This window comes from Sinocyclocheilus rhinocerous, unplaced genomic scaffold, assembly GCF_001515625.1.
Source record: "Sinocyclocheilus rhinocerous isolate Xijiao unplaced genomic scaffold, SAMN03320098_v1.1 scaffold1294, whole genome shotgun sequence".
Lineage (NCBI taxonomy): Eukaryota > Metazoa > Chordata > Actinopteri > Cypriniformes > Cyprinidae > Sinocyclocheilus > Sinocyclocheilus rhinocerous.
The window spans coordinates 3,124,316-3,141,285 of NW_015656157.1; the positions used below are offsets into that span (position 1 = coordinate 3,124,316).

Sequence of the window (16,970 nt, forward strand, 5' to 3'; positions counted from 1 at the left end):
GCAATCTGTGCGATCGGTGATTCGGCTCTTTGTATTAAGCAATGCATAAATACGTGATGCTGTTTTTTTGCATTGTTTATGCAATTTACGAAATTATATTTGATTTTTATATTTGATTTTTTTATGTTAATTTAGATGTAATAATTTTTTTTATAGAGTTACTTCCTTGCGTTGACAATTTAAATGCGCTGCATTATTTTGCTCATTGCGCCCTCCTGTGGCCTCGGGAGACAAGAAAAAAATTTCCTTAAGACCTATTTAATCTGCATGTAAAACATTAGAAATCAGATATTTAATTTTTATTTTGTGTTTGATTGTTAAAACAACAAATATTTGTTGTTTGTCTCAATAAATTGGGTTAATTTAAAAATACAGTAGTTAAATTTAAAAAAAATTTCTATTGCTCTTTGTTTTAAAAAAGGTTATAAAAAATGTCAATAATTATCGATACCGAACGATATGAAACATTATATCGTTGATAAATGTTTTAGCTATATCGCCCAGCCTTAGTCACAGGTTTAAAGGAGTTCTTTAGCAGTGTTTATGTCCGAACATGACGCAAATGTCAACAGAACAGAACAAAATTTTTACGTTTGCGCTTTTATAAAATTATTAGTGTTTTTAAAGATTCACTGTGTGAGTGAGTGTTAGATGATGGCAAAGGTAATCTAAATGTCAAAATAGAGGAATTAATGCACAGTTGAAAATTCAAAATTAACATACTAATACATTTAAAAAAAAATCTCTATTATCAGCTGACAATCGATAAAATAGTGATATATTATGCATCCATGTGCAAAACTCACGTCACATTGCTAGGATGTTACTGTGTAGTTGCTAGGGATGTTTTGGGTGGTAACTAGGGCGACATAAATATTTTCGCAAGTTGCGAATTTAATTTATGTAAAAAAATTGGAACATCGTAGAGCAATTTATGAATAAAGCACTTTTTCATTCTGTTATTCAGTCACATGCAAGTAAATTTGTTTCTGATGTAGTTTATGTTCATGTCTTCTTACCTCAAAATCTACCTCAAACAAGATTAGCTTGTTTTGGAATTTTGTTGCGTATTAGTTGGCATCGTAGTGTTTCCATCCAGTTTTATAATTTGCAGTATCCCAAAATTCGCATAAATACATGGATGGCTTGGATTCTTCCTTCAATGTTAGAATTTGTAATTTATTTGTTTACTTTATGTTGTTTTATTGTTGCGAAAATTGTATGTTTGAATGTTTAGAAAAGTTGAGTCCTCTTTATTTAGTATGCAATTTCTTGTGAATGTGCGTGACTTCAGATTAGTAAAATTATTTGCACTACCATGGTGTGTATGATTCTGATAATAAATTAAAATATGATAACAAATTCCAGTTTAGCTGACAATCGTTGCGACCAGATCATTGAGTGAGTCAAGAACTGATTTAGTCTGATTTGTGAACAAATGATTCATAGTGCAGTAAACAATATGTGCTACCAATCACTGTTTATGATTATGATAATAAATTAAAATAATATAATAACAAATACCAGTTTCCAGCACCAAGTGGCATAATAGACAGTTTTTTACAGCTAAATTAACTGGAAGCGACTGACACCAGAAGCCTCGCACATTCAAGTTAAAGCTCTAACGTTAAAAATAAAAAGGTAGATACATTAGAGTTTTAAACTTACAGTTAGAGATTTGTTCAAAGCTTTAAATATGAGTAATAATAATACTTTTTTTCACATGGTAATACAGTTATTGCTCTCATTTCGCACCGTCTGACTGATAAATATCTGTTGCTATTCTGTTCAGTTGCCGTCTCGCTCGGCTCATTAAGAACAGCACTGAGCCGATAAAGGCCAAGATAGGAAAAGATCTTTATTGTAAATTAATTATAAATCAATTTTGAGGCTATTACCGCTAAATGGACCGTCTAAAGCACCCACTTCATTATCGTCATGTGATGGTGGTAGTAAATGTACACAATTAAAGCATCTGTGAAATCCAGACATGGCTTTCTTGGTTTATACAAATAACATCCCGTGAGATGCATATATAATCAAACCCTAGGCGATACTCAAAGCCGTATAGTGTTGTGCTCGCCGATATCGCTTTGCAAAACAGGGCAGGTCTGTCTGCACACTCCATCTATTTCCTCAACTCATGTTATTCTAATAGCTCAGACTGCTGGGAGTTTTCAAGCTCTGGTGGGAAATGGAAAACAAGCAGGAATTGCATAATGGTGTCTCTCTGTATTCCTTGCCCCCCTTGCTTATGCCCTGCAGAGGACGGAGCTTTTTATATGCCAGCCTGCAGACAAGACCAGGGTTCTGGGAGTCACTCAATCCCATCGGCACCTCAGAGGGAGTAGGGCGTCTCCTACAAGAGGACGCAGAGTCCTTCTATGACACATTTGTGTTCTAGGCATCCTAACCAAACATTGTTTATGAAGCCAATGTGTTTTTAGCACATTGTTGCATGGTTTCTACGGTTTTCCGTATGGTTACTTGATGATTTCTTTCTGGCCCAAATCTCTCTTATGTTCACACTTGGCACACTTGGTTTGGTTAGATTAAAACAATCTCTTTTGTGATTGCTCTGTTAGTGCGGTTCGTTTAAATAAGTGTGATGTCCAGTGTCTATTTGTTTTCCAGAAGTTATGAGCAATGAATAAATGTCCTTGTACTCGTTTAAACTATAGTTGTGCGGATTGTGCAATCCCATGGATTGTTGTCTATTAGAGCTATGAACTTTGAATAAATCTGTTGAATGGCTCGTTACTTCAATGAAATTCGCAAGAGGAACTTTGTAGTTTTTGTTTTCATCTCTCAGATCAGAAGTGAGCACTGAAAATGGTTTTGTGTGCCTTACTGGTGGATTTACAGTCTCTTGTTTCCTTTGGTTTGCTTACACAGTTCTGTTTTACCAGATTATGAGTAGGGCTGTCGCGATTCGTCGATTTTATTCGACTATTCGATTTAGAGCTGTCATTCATATGTTGTCATGGTTTTACTTCCAGTATTTAGATTTTTGCAGTCATACCACACCTTTACTCAAAGTAGCATATATATGCTAAGTCTTTGGTAAATTTAGTCCCATATAATGAATGTTAGCTTGAGGTGTCAAGAGACACCTCGAAGGTTCTGTCGTCAAGTTCTTCATTTCAAGTCCATTTTGAGCTGGCTGTGATCACACCTACCCCAAAGCAATTTCAGGAGGTGTTTTGTTAGTTCATTAGCACTGGAGATGTTATGAGCTGTAACCTGCATTTTAGAAGTTTGTCAAGTTCAATATGGCTTGACGCAAGTTAAACTTCATCTCATAATAGAATAAGAATGGTATGTTGTTTAAGTTTAGCCTTAAGTAACTCCCAGAGAATTTAGGCTACTTTAAGCTAGGTCTTTAGCTATGAATGATATTACCATCAGCTTTGTTTAACTCAATTTACCAGATGTTTTAAACTGATTTCCCTTCAAAATCAGATTTTGAACCTTGACTTTTAAACTTCCTTGATACAGTTTATACATTTTGTGCATCAAAGATGTAGTTCAGTGGTTAGCGCATATGCTCAGACACCCTATTACATTTCTTCTGTACAAATAGAATTAAAAAGCAGATTTTTGCTGGTCTAATGCTCTTTATTAGGTGTGTGGTTGACCGTGGCTAGCAGAGTAGAGCAGAAATCCTGCAGCATATTTGTGCTCCAGCTTGAACTGAAGCAAAACCTATCATTGGTGAACAAGGTCTAGGAAAAAGCTCTTTTAAGGAGAACCACAATGTTGCCTAAACAGCTTCAGGATCCCACATTGACGGCTGGATCCAGAAATAACAGGAACTAACTTGGTCATGAGGCTTGTTGGTGTGGATGTGCTATTTCAGAGGTGAAAATGGAAAACTGGTTTGTTTGGGACATTGCAGCCATTATGTTTTCATAACTTTGTGCTTCCAACTTTTTTCCATGTACGTTACAACAACAAATTTACCAAAAATGCTTGCTTGCTGGTGGAAAATCCAGCTGGTAATGAATTTAAAGCTGGACATTAGCAAGTCCAAGCTGGCCATTAGTGCTGATAACTTGTAGAAAATCTTTGACTTGCAGCAAACCAGCCTACAGTTGGTTATGCCATCTTAGCTGGTCTACCAGCTTGGAAACCAGGTACCAGGTTCCAAAACACAGTTACCAGCCTAAACGTGTAGTTCACCCAAAAAAAACTCTTATTCACTCATAATCTTCCCCTCTAGGAAGCTAACTGGTAATCATTGCAACTGTATTATTGAATCAGTGAGACAAGAACTGATTGAGTCTAATTTGTGAACCGATCATTCAGGGAGGTTTCAAATGATTCATGAAAGATCTGACTCAAACAGATTCTTTGTTCACAATCACAAACTAATATCCTTAGGGCAGATGTTAAGATTTTCCCCTGCAATTAATAATTAATTGTAGTGACTAGATCAGAGTCAGTAAGTCAGAGACTGATTCATTCTGATTTGTGAATTAAACTTTCTGTTTTTTTAAACCATTGAAATTAGTCATTGAAGATCTGACTCAAAATAATGATTTGTTTACAATCACAAACTAATGTGTTTTGGACAGATGTTAAGGTTTTCCCCTCCAGTTAATGTGAATTTTTGGGTTGAAGCTGTTTTTTGCTGGATTTTCCAGCAGGCCCGTCATCTTAGTTTTGCTGTTGTTTTCTCACTGCATGGCTATGAGCTGCTCTGTCTAGCGGCCAGTGCCCTATTTAGAGCAGCATGTGTCTGTTGATGCCACATGCATATGCAGTCTCAGGGAAAGCTTGTTGACCTTGATTGGGATTCCATGGAAACCGAGGAACACGGCTGAATGGGAGCATGTGTGGATGCATCTGGGACGACTGTGGGTTGAGAAGCACAGCTCAAGGGAATCCAGCCGTCATCTTCACATGGTGTATTTTTATCAAACCATCTTTGTCAACAAACGTCCCAGTCACTGTTGACAGCTGCTGCTGATGCTTGAGGGGCGGCGATGGAATATAAGTGGAGGCTGAATAATGAAGTCGGCTGATGCTATGTGACCCGCTGACTCTGGAAGTCTGGTTATAATTTCAGATGAATATGTCTTAAGTAATCATAGGCTTTGTTCATATTTCACACAAATCTGATTTGGTTTCAAATCTTTAGGGCTGACTGTTGGTGCTTTCATTTTGCAAATGATATTATCTGATACTTTTATTCAGATATTGTTGTGAATATTCACTGTTCTTTTTCTTTCCTAGATTCTACATCGAAAAAGGTTTTCATAACAGAGGTATGTTCCTTTAACACATATCAAGAATCTCTATTGTTAGACTGCAAGTGAACCTGTTTATGCAGGGATTGCAGTTTTGTGGCGTCTCATATTTTCACTCTTTACACCAGATGCCTTCATCGTCAGGCCAGCCGGCCCATGGGAAGAAGATCGGACACAGAGGTGTGGATGCTTCTGGAGAAACCACATATAAGAAGGTGCATTGCGCCTATTCAATTTCAGCAACTTTTTCTAGATTTGATTCCATTTCGATTATTTTAGTTACTTCTAAGGATGCACAAAATTCTGGAACCATATCAGCCAATATTCTACTTCTAATATTTTTTTGTGTAATTTTTTTTATGTTTTATATTGGTAGATATTGTATATTTAATTGTACATGCTCATTTTCTCTCTTTTTACATTTAGATTGCCTTTGCCATAATCTAACGTTAACCTGAAATTTTTCAGTTTCAACAACTTTTTCTAGATTCAATATTGATTCCAATTAGATTATTTTAGTTACTTCTAGGGATGGACAATATATCGGTACCATATCAGCTGATATTAGCTGTTTTTTTTTTTATCTTACAATTTTTTTATTTGAAAAAATCTAAAATATTTGCTTTTTTTAAAGTTTTATATCGGTTGATATTATATATTCAATTGTACATGCCAGTTTCCTCTCTTTTTACATTTGGATTTTACTTTACAAAATAATGTTGAATTTTAATATTGACCATTCATCAGTTATCGGGCATAATATATAGAAAATAACTGTATATATATAATAATAATATACAAATTATTTATTGGTTTATCTGTATAGACCAGAATTGCAATATTGCTAATAAGCTCAGCAGAAACGTGGCACTAGGTGACATCAAAACAGAAAATGCAGAAGATAAATCTTTGGGTTTAGGGTTAATACTTATGTGACTCACATCATCCATATCAATGTGACACATCCTCCATATTCTCTTTAGACCACATCTTCAGCACTCAAGGGGGCCATTCAGCTAGGGATTGGCTACACGGTTGGCAACTTGAGTTCCAAGCCTGAGCGGGACGTCCTCATGCAGGATTTCTATGTGGTGGAGAGCATTTTCTTCCCCAGGTGCGCTATCTGTCTGAGGTTGAGGGTGGATGTGGAATTTCACATGCAATAAATGATCTTTTCTTTGTTCTTCCAGTGAAGGGAGCAACTTGACACCAGCCCATCATTTCCCAGACTTCCGTTTCAAAACCTATGCTCCTGTCGCCTTCCGTTACTTCAGAGAGCTCTTCGGGATACGGCCGGATGACTATTTGGTGAGAAATATAAGCTAAAGGCTGGATTTTATAATAAATGTTTGTATTTATTCAGGACTCACGGAATTCATTGGCATTGTTCATGTTTATGTTCGTCTTTAGTATTCGCTCTGTAATGAACCACTGATCGAGTTGTCCAATCCGGGAGCCAGTGGCTCAGTCTTCTACGTCACCAAGGACGATGAGTTCATCATTAAGACAGTCATGCACAAGGAGGCGGAGTTTTTGCAGAAGCTTCTTCCTGGATATTACATGGTGAGTTGCTGTACTTTGACTGATACACTTCAAATTAGTGGACAACTATTATAGGTTTTCAGTGTCCAATGCCTATATCGGACATTGAGCTGGGTGTATATATTATGCAACACTTATATATTGCATGATATAGTAATGATATGTAGCCTATATAAAAGGGAAATGCTTATTTTAGACAATATTAAATTAATTTTACAACTGACACAATGGTAATAAACTAATATTTATGGTCAAATATCAGCCGATTATCTGCCAGGCGAGTATTTATCGACTTTTTACATTTTTCAGCTACAAAAATTTCACTTTAAATATACAGTTTATGTTATTTTGTTACTGTTTGAGAAATTGTATATTGGACTATATCATTTTTTGACTGATATTAGAATTTATCAGGCAACATTTTAAGCAAATATTTAGTGTTTTATTTTTTATTAATTCAGACAATAAATTATCGTTTGTTGGCCAGAACATTAAAATAATTAATGGACAAAATGTTATTATTGTTGCATCCTTATTTGAAACTAATGCGTAGTTTTAACATCCAATACCGATCGAGAGAGCAGGGTAATAAATGCTGCATAATATATAAGAGTTTAATTATATCAAAAAAATATGTAGCATAGATAAAATTGCTGAAACACTTATTTTACATTATATTTAATGCATTTCAGAACTGACACAATGGTGAACTAATATTTATGGCCAAATATTGGCTGATTATCTGCATGGCCAGTATTTTTTGGTGTATCACTGATACAGACCTCTACTATTTACATTTCTGAGCTACAGTAATTTCGCAGTAAATGCATAAGTTATGTTGTTATTTTGTTAGTTTTTGAGAAACAATATATCGGTACCATATCGGTTATTGACCGATATTAGAATTTATTAAATGTTTTATGCAAAAATGTTTTTGTTTAAATTATTAACACTGTTTTATTTTTAAAATATTGGTTATTGGCCATAGCATGAAAATAATTATCGGCTTACTGGTATCAGCCAGAATTTGATTATATTTACATCCTTTTTTTAAATTAATGGTCAACCGATATTGGCTTTCAGTGTCCGATACAATATCTAGAGAGTAGATTGGCTTCAGTATCTGTATTCTGCATGATATAATACATTGTAATGATAGAAAATAAGTTGTAGCCTTAACAAAATTACGTTATATTTAATGTATATATTAGTTTATCAGCCTGGCCGATATATCGGTATATCACTAATGCAGACCTTTATACGTTTTTCAGCTACAATAAGGTTTAAGCTAGGATAAAATACACTGTTACCTTGTCTCAGACGACCACCGGGACAAGACCACAGGAACCAGATGAGTCTTCTGCACAATGTGACTTTGCTGCAGCCTGAAATTGAACTGCTGGTTTGGTCTGGCCAGAGGAGAACTGGCCCCCCGACTGAGCCTGGTTTCTCCCAAGGTTTTTTCTCCATTCTGTCATCAATGGAGTTTTGGTTCCTTGCCGCTGTCGCCTCTGGCTTGCTTAGTTGGGGACACTTCATTTCCAGCGATATCGTCGCCTTGATTGCACAGATACTATGATACTATGAACTGAGCTGAATGAAGACATCACTGAATTCAATGATGAACTGTCTTTAACTGGAAAATTAGTGTTTACTATTGTCATTTTGCATTATTGACACACTATTTTCCTAATTAATGCTGTTCAGTTGCTTTGACACAATCTGTATTGTTAAAAGCGCTATATAAATAAAGGTGACTTGACTTGACTTGACTGTTTATGGTGCACTGTTTAATATTCTGTACTTTTTGAGAAACATGCTTCCCAGCCTATTATCACATGCTGTCACAAATCAACCGCCTGGTTAAACAACAACACTGCTGATTACCCAACAAGCTATTTTGATCTAATTTCTCCTGAGGCGATATGTCTACTATTTACCCGAATAACGAAACAAATGGCACAATTAGCATGTAAGCCGTGCTCGTTCCAGCTTTCTGTCTCCAGTGAACCATTTTAGTCCACAGTATAAGTACAAAAGGGTTCGGTTTCCAAGAGAACATGAGTTTTTTTCAGTAGATGATGCCTAAATGGGTTCTCAGTGTCAGCAGAGTCTAACCAGCGACTGGCTTGGCTTGTTCCATCCGTTCATCTGGAGCTAATGAGCCCATGAATGGTGACGGATCAGTTGTTGTTTAGCAACAATGCTGACCTTGGCGAGTTCGTGGTCTACAGAAACCTGTCTTTATTACTGTCTAGCTCTTTTCCTCATTCTGTTTCTCTTCTTTGATCATATCTTGTAGGACATGTCACCTATGCGAAGGTGATGGGTGTCACAAAGCTTTTCTAGGTTGGATATCCGCTTCATTGCTTTGCCTTTGTGTGGTGATTTTTAATAGGATTTAAACTCCAAACTAATTGGAATCAGGTGGTTTTATTACGCTCTGGAACATTAGCTGGCAAAATGAATGTCATTGACTTAAGGAAGGTGTTTTGTGTTGAAATGGAGTGTTTTGTATCTGGAATGCAAAAAAACAAATAACTTTTACTTCAATTTAATGCATAAATGCTTTTAATATACTTGGATTAACAAAAGTGTGATTTGCATGCTATATAAAAACGTTTTTTTTTTACTGTTAGTGGGATTTTGTAACAATAAACAGATGTGCGTTGAATATTTTTAAGAACAGATCATTGAAAAAAATGTTGCTGTCATTTATTCATCTACATACTGTTCCAAATCTGTGTGTAACTTTCTTTTTTCTGTAGAACACAAAAGGAGATGTTTTGAAGAATATTCACGCTGCACTTTTCCATATTGTGACGCCATCAAGATTCAAAAAATGTCAAAAAAGCTAAATAAAAGTATCATAAAAGTTATTTTTGTGTGAGGAAAAAGCCGAAAAATGATTTGATGAATATCTAATTTTTGTTTTCACATATTCAGACTTGAGTTGCAAGTTCCTCAAACTTAAAAATGGAATAAAAATGAATAAATAATGACAAAACTAATTTTGGGGCAAAATATTTCTTTAAAGAATAATAAATTAATTGGAAAAGGCTGAAAAGTTGTTCTTTGCTAAATATCTAATTTCAGGGTTTCTGTGGGTCTTAAAATGGTCTTTAAAAGTATTCACCCTTCCACAAATTAAGCCCTAAAAGGTCTTAAATCAGAACTGAAAGACTTCAATTCATAAAGTCATGGCATTAAATATTGTATACACTGCAAAAAAAAATAAAAATCAAAACTATTTTCAAGCGTTGAAGCATTGTTAATATAAGACTTTTACTTTTAGAGACCATGTTGACATATTGTGTTCAATTCAATTTATTTATAAAATTTTCTTTACTTAGTCTTAAAAAGGTCTTAATTTACCTTCATAAACCCTGCAGAAACCCTGTCATTTGTATTTTCACATATTTAAACTTATATTGCAAGTTCGTCAAACCTGGCACAACAAATTTTGGCACACAGAATTTCAATATCGGGTGAATAAATGATGACAGATATGTAATTTTAGAGTGAACTATTCCTTTAAAGAATAAATACTTTTCACAAAGCACGTAACCAATATAAATGTACACGTTCTTCCACAGATGTTTAGCACTGCATGGATGACTTAAGTTTGAATCTTTGTTGACTAAATCGTATTTGATTTTTTTAAATGTTTGTTTGCTGCAGAACTTGAATCAGAATCCTCGCACCTTATTGCCCAAGTTCTTCGGGCTGTACTGCGTACAATCGGGCGGGAAGAACATTCGGATGGTGGTCATGAACAACGTTTTGCCCAGGGTGGTGCGCATGCACCTCAAATACGACCTGAAGGGATCCACCTACAAGCGACGGGCCTCTAAAAAAGAGCGGGAAAAGGCGAGGCCCACTTTCAAAGACCTTGATTTCATGCAGGACATAACAGACGGTCTCATGCTGGATACAGACACGTACAATGCCCTGGTCAAGACGTTACAGAGAGACTGTTTGGTAAGTTCTCCACAGTGTGCTGCTGTCTAGAGTGGACATGCCATTCAGAACGAAAATTGATGTGTTTTTGGTGTTTAGGTCTTGGAAAGCTTTAAGATTATGGATTATAGTTTGCTGCTGGGAGTTCACAACATCGATCAGGCGGAGAAAGAGCAGCAGATGGAGGGATCTCAGGGCAACAGTGATGAAAAGAGGCCGCTGGCACAGAAAGCACTCTACTCCACTGCCATGGAGTCCATACAGGGAGCGTCGGCCTGTGGAGAGGAGATTGACACCGAGGACACGTGAGTGGCCGAAATTAGTCCACGTTTTGACACATATAAAGGATATTTAAACAGATATGTGGCACATTTTCAGATGCATCAAAAAAATATGATGAAGTAACGGATGCAATGACAAAATGTTGGCCGATATGATGAAGCTTAGTAATTTTTCTTCATGATATTACTGATAACCGATTCATGGAATTCTATACTATTTTGATACTTTTTTTCTTTCTTTTATAAAATCTGAATTTGTGTTTGTAATCTTTATAAAACCTGGATAATATTGAAGTCCTGTCCTGTTAGATATCCTGTTTCATCTGGAAATGAATGCTATGGAAGCTAAAGGATTGCAAACAACAAATTCATGTTGACTAACCAAAAAAAAAAACTTTTTTAGAAGTGAAAAGAAACGTTTTTTATTTTTGCTTTGTTTTGTGTTTTTATTCTCTTTACTTTTTTATTTGATTTGATTCTATTTAGATTTTATCAGTCCTTTTTTTCTCTGAAATGATTTTTTAAAGGGGTCATATGATGCTTTTTTAAAGATCATTATTTTGTGTATTTGGTGTAACAGAATTATAGTGACATAGATATGTGGGGGCGTGTTAGAACGAGCCGTTTTAGGGGGGCGTGGCAGAGTCTTAACTTTGATAAAGAATATCTCTTTGGTTTTGAGACTTTAGTCTTTGCAACTTCAGGGATCTTATCTATGCACAATCAGCTTGTAACACTCCAAAGAGAAAGGAAAACTTGAAATCGCATCATATGACCCCTTTAAGATTTAGCTAACTTTGGGAAACAAAATTAACATGCTTTTCAGCATGTTTCTGTTTTTATTTTGCCTAAATAAATAAAACATGTTTTTTCCTTGAATTTGTGTTTGTAATCTTTATAAAATCTGAATAAAATAAAGTGTCCTTTTAGAGATCCTGTTTCATCTGGAAATGTGTCACATTATAGAAGTTAAAACCTGCAAACAACAAATTCATGTTGACTAAACAAAACAAAAAAAATTTAGAGGTGAACAAAGACATTTTTGTTTTCTCTTGTGTTTCCTTTTCTGTTTTCTGTTTTGTTTTGATCTTATTTTTATTTTATTTTGTTTGATTTTATTTAATATTTATATAAATACAGATTTTTAAAAGTGAACAGACATACTGTATTTGTTGTGTTTGGTTTTTTTGTTTTGTGTTTTCTTTTGTTTGTTTTTTTTACTTTTTTTTGTTTTTGTTTTTTTTGTGCTTTTTTTCCCATTTCATGTTTATTAGCAATTTTTCTTCTTAAAGGAGTTTTTTTTTTAAAGATTTAGCCAACTTTGCTAAACACTTTTCAGCACTGTTGCAATTTTGTTCCCAAAGGTATAGCTACATGTTTAATTTCAGTATTTAGCAAGGTTTATACTTTTTATTTATTTATTTATTTTATTATTATTTTTTTTTAAAAGCTTTCATAGTTATTTATTTGCTTATATTTTTTGTCTGTCAGAATGGGTGGCATTCCTGCAGTCAATGGAAAAGGAGAGCGTCTGTTACTCTACATTGGAATAATCGACATCTTGCAGTCTTACAGGTGCTTGCGTCAATCTCTCCGACTCATGTCACTTACTATTTACATCATGAAGTGTGTGATTCATTGCTGCCAGTATGATTTGGAAGCTACTTTGGAATTACTTTTTTTGTTTTCTGTTTAGGTTAATAAAGAAATTGGAGCATACGTGGAAGGCTCTAGTCCATGATGGGGTAAGAAATACATTGAATTTCATTGGCTATCATCTAGAATAGACCTTTTGAAATACATCAACACCGTTGTCCCTTGCAAGACGCTCCATTTCATCACTTTGGATGAAGAGCTTTGGCCAAGTCAACATTCAGCTGTGTTTTCAGACTCTGTGGTCTTCGACCTCCACTATAATTCCTCTTACTTCCTTCATTTTCATATTAATAAAGCATGATCTGCCGCGGTACATTAGCATGAATGGGGTTTAGTGACAATTACGGGGTTTTGGAGGAAATGCTTGTGAAATGCACTAATTTGGGGCCGTTTTTTCTCAGAGTTTGTGCTAATTGTGCTATTGCTGGATATGAAGCGTACATGCATGTACCACACACACACACACTCTCATTTTTCTCTCGGCTCAGCAGTGAATAAAGGAGATTTCTCCAACCCTGCCTGTGACGCATCAGTCTACGCCATACTGCGAATGGCTCACGGTTCATTTGCATGCTAATTAGGTGTTATTTATAGACCTAGAGCTGGTGTATCTTGATCACGTCAGCTGGAGGTGACAGATATATATTACCTAAAGGTTGACTGGTTGTCTCCAGGAATAATGTATGTTAAACTGGAAACTGACATGAGAAATGAGTAAATATGAATTTAGTTTGTACTTTGGCTCTCCAGTATATGTTGACAGTATATTGTAAATTAATGCATGTTTTTGTATGATTTATATATGCGTAATGTAAACGAATGTGACAGGTCCAATGCTATTTAAGCTCTATCGCAAAAATTCCAGCACAGATTACCACAGAATCATTTTAATTTAAGAATCAGAATTTGATTTAAAGCCTGCATGGAAATTATTAGTATTGAACAAACTGTTATTTTTTCATTTTGTCAACGGGAATAAGTCAGAATGTACTGTAACTTTTCAGATTGATTCTGATGGTTCACTTATTCTGTCTCACTTTCACTCTTCAGGACACAGTGTCTGTTCACAGACCGTCTTTCTATGCGGACAGGTTCTTCAGGTTCATGAGCACTACTGTATTCAGAAAGACTTCCTGTGAGTGAACTGATTCTGAGTTGAACTTACATTGCTCAATTTCATAGATTATTTTCATGTTCTGCATGAAAAATTATTGATAAAGTAATAGCGATGCACCGATATTGAAGTTCTGTCTGATACCGATAAATATTTCTTTTAAAAACCGATAACATATAAATGGCTCTTGATAAAATTCTACAGTATTTGGTCCAAATAAATTAAAAATAAAATGCTTAACACTAAAATGAATGATATTAAATGCTACAAATAAATTTAGGCATCACAGCATTTTAATGTACAGTAGGAAAATGGATATTCATCAATGGATATTCAATCGATAGTCATGCTGTACGATTTGCTAAAGATTACATTTAACAGTGTTAGTAAATTATATTATGAAATACTAAAATTTCTATAACAAAAAAATAATGAAAGCTATATAGAAATATAAAAAAGCACTATAGAAATATTTTTAAAAAACAAAAGCACAACAAAATTACTAAAACTTAATTTAAAACTGAAAATATAAAAATAAAATCTAATTCAAAATCTTAACGAATATTATAATAGTATAGAAATAATACTAAAATAGCACTGCATACAACAAAAGCATGAAGTGAACATGAGCTGTCAAACAGACAAAATCATTAGTGTCTTTAAAGATTAACTTTAAGTGAGCATTAGATAATGGAAAAGGTAATCCAAATTAAAAAAAAAAAGATTAAATGAGCATGTACAAGTAAATATCTGGTATTGATCAATTTGATAAATCTGTAATATCGGCCGATAACTGATAAAATTTTGATATATTGTGCAACCCAAAAAGGTATTTTAAAAATAACATCTAAAATTTAAATGCCACTTATCATGTCACCAAATAAAAAGACAAGTTAGTTATTATCTAGTGGCTATCATACTACAGTTGATATTTATTTTTAGAGAAAAATTAAAGCCACAGTGTTTACAAGTTTTCAGGAAGATCCTAACCTTAACCCTGCTAATGAAAGAAATTAAATACTTAATTTGTGCTTATGATATTGAACCTGTTTTAAAATTGAAGTACATTTGTAAACCTGTTTTTTTCAGCACTGAAATCCTCTCCGTCAAAGAGGGGTCGTGGGGGTCTGGCTGCGGCCAAGTACAGCGGTCCCGGAGCAGCCTGGTCGGCCAGCCAGCTGCCATTTGTGAGAGACGATAACATCTACGACCTGAGAGGAACCCGAAGCTTCCCCACACTGGAAGATGATGGTAAACAATAGACAAAGTACATTCTTTGTTCTCAGCCATGTAGACTTCATGACTTTAGGCACATCTTTAAATTCGACCCGGTTTCAGGTCGGACGGATGTGCTTCCCTGCACCCCTCCTTCGTTCGAGGAGGCCACCACAGCCTCCATCGCCACCACGCTTTCCTCCACCACCTCCCTGTCCATACCAGAACGCTCCCCATCAGACACCTCCGAACACCCGCGCTACAGGTAACACCCGGTCTGTCCATCTGTAATATTTCAGCGTCTCGGCCATAGCAGGTACAATAAACTCTCTGTTCTCTTCCATACAGGAGACACACCCAGTCCAGCCATGAAGAAACGTAAGTCAAACAGAGACTAGTCTGCTATCCTAGTTTCTATCCTGTAGTCTGCTTCCAAGACTTCTGAAGCCGTATGGTAGTTTTGTGACTGAAATGACCAAGTTTGTTTCCTTAGCAGACTTTACAATGTTTATTCCTCTCTTGGGCTTAATGGAAGAAGAACGATTCGTTCCTTAGTGATGTTGTTCATGTGGTTTGGTTGAGCCCTCTGCTGGTGTTGTTGTAGAATGCAGGATGAGGACCAGCAGACCATCACAGTGGAGGTGGAAGTGGAGGGACGATATGACAGCGAACCCAACCTCGTGGCTCCCCAGGCATCGCCGGAGATCAGGTACACACTCAAAACTGAGAATCTGTTGCACATAATATTTAATATTTACTTATGAAAGCCAGATATTGTTGGACATGTTGAAAAGATGGTCTCGAAGTGTAATGAAATTAAGGGCGAGTCAAAAAAACGATGATTTAAATGCAAATGCATTGTCGCTGAATCAAGAGCAGTGGGAATGAGGAGTTAGAAATGTGCTCCATTAAGCTGAGCTCACCTGCTGAAGCTTCTCATAGTGATGGGAAAACGACACTATGGCAACTGCCACAGAGGAACATAACCAAACAGGAAGCGCTTAATCACACTGGCAATAAGTACCCAAATGTTTTTGTGTTAGTCAGGACCAGTGGCAGTACGCCCAAAAATATTATTTCTATAATAAATAGTAATATAACATGAAAGTATAGTTAAATGTATTTATTCCTTCTTTATTTAAATAATATTTATTTATTATGTAATTTAGAAAATATTTATTATTTATTCATCCTCATTTTACTGCAAATCAATGTGACTTTTGAAGCTTTGAAGATATTTTGAAGAAAGTTCATGCTGCACACTTCCATACAAAGAGAGTACCACTAAATAAAATTAAAACTAGTAAAAATTACAGGTTTTGGAAATTGATTGAGCTAAAATAAATAAAATTACAAAAAAAAACTACAACTGAAATAAAAATAAATTAACCCCTTAACTGTCACCGTCCCACCTGTGGGACACTTGGCGCTCTTTTTGTTGTTGTCCTTTTTCTCTATCAAATCTTTTAGTAATCATCATAAATTATATATCACTTGAAAGCTTAGAAGCCCAAGATTCATCCTGTGAAAACCATTTTGAAATCGGACATTGCGTTACCATGGAAATGGTACTTTAAAATCTTTTGGCGGTCTCCTCCCCCTTAGTGGGCAGTGTCAGGTGTCATATTACAAAATGCATTACGGTCTTTTAGAATCAAACCTTTTTATAATCTTGACAAAAAACATATAATTGGAAAGGTCTGAGGTGGTTATTTTAAGATAGAAGTAATATTGACAGAAAAATCTAGAAATTTGTGACAGAAAAATGTATTAAAAAATGTAATAGAGTTTGGATGACGCTCTAAATAAAATCTCACAGGAACCTCAATTTTTTTTCATATCAACTTCAAATTTGGAACATAACTTATTTAGACATAAGGCTTTAATTTTATACAAATATTAGAGTAAAACCTGTTATGTAAAATATTTATTATATATAAAATAAAATTA

At 35.1% G+C, this 16,970-nt stretch overlaps 1 protein-coding gene across 4 annotated transcripts in view; it reads left to right on the plus strand.

The window, feature by feature from the left end:
* The window catches only part of pip5k1ca (phosphatidylinositol-4-phosphate 5-kinase, type I, gamma a), a 26,828-nt gene that overhangs the window by 2,979 nt on the left and 6,879 nt on the right, over positions 1–16,970 (plus strand). For all 4 annotated transcript variants that reach the window (XM_016527105.1, XM_016527107.1, XM_016527108.1 and 1 more), the window contains exons 2-15: positions 5,239–5,270; positions 5,381–5,467; positions 6,236–6,366; positions 6,443–6,560; positions 6,663–6,815; positions 10,476–10,775; positions 10,854–11,059; positions 12,527–12,610; positions 12,732–12,780; positions 13,742–13,826; positions 14,895–15,056; positions 15,144–15,285; positions 15,369–15,398; positions 15,625–15,729. In XM_016527105.1, the coding sequence (XP_016382591.1) occupies positions 5,239–5,270; positions 5,381–5,467; positions 6,236–6,366; positions 6,443–6,560; positions 6,663–6,815; positions 10,476–10,775; positions 10,854–11,059; positions 12,527–12,610; positions 12,732–12,780; positions 13,742–13,826; positions 14,895–15,056; positions 15,144–15,285; positions 15,369–15,398; positions 15,625–15,729 (1,684 nt within the window). The remainder of the gene's footprint in view (positions 1–5,238; positions 5,271–5,380; positions 5,468–6,235; positions 6,367–6,442; positions 6,561–6,662; positions 6,816–10,475; positions 10,776–10,853; positions 11,060–12,526; positions 12,611–12,731; positions 12,781–13,741; positions 13,827–14,894; positions 15,057–15,143; positions 15,286–15,368; positions 15,399–15,624; positions 15,730–16,970) is intronic.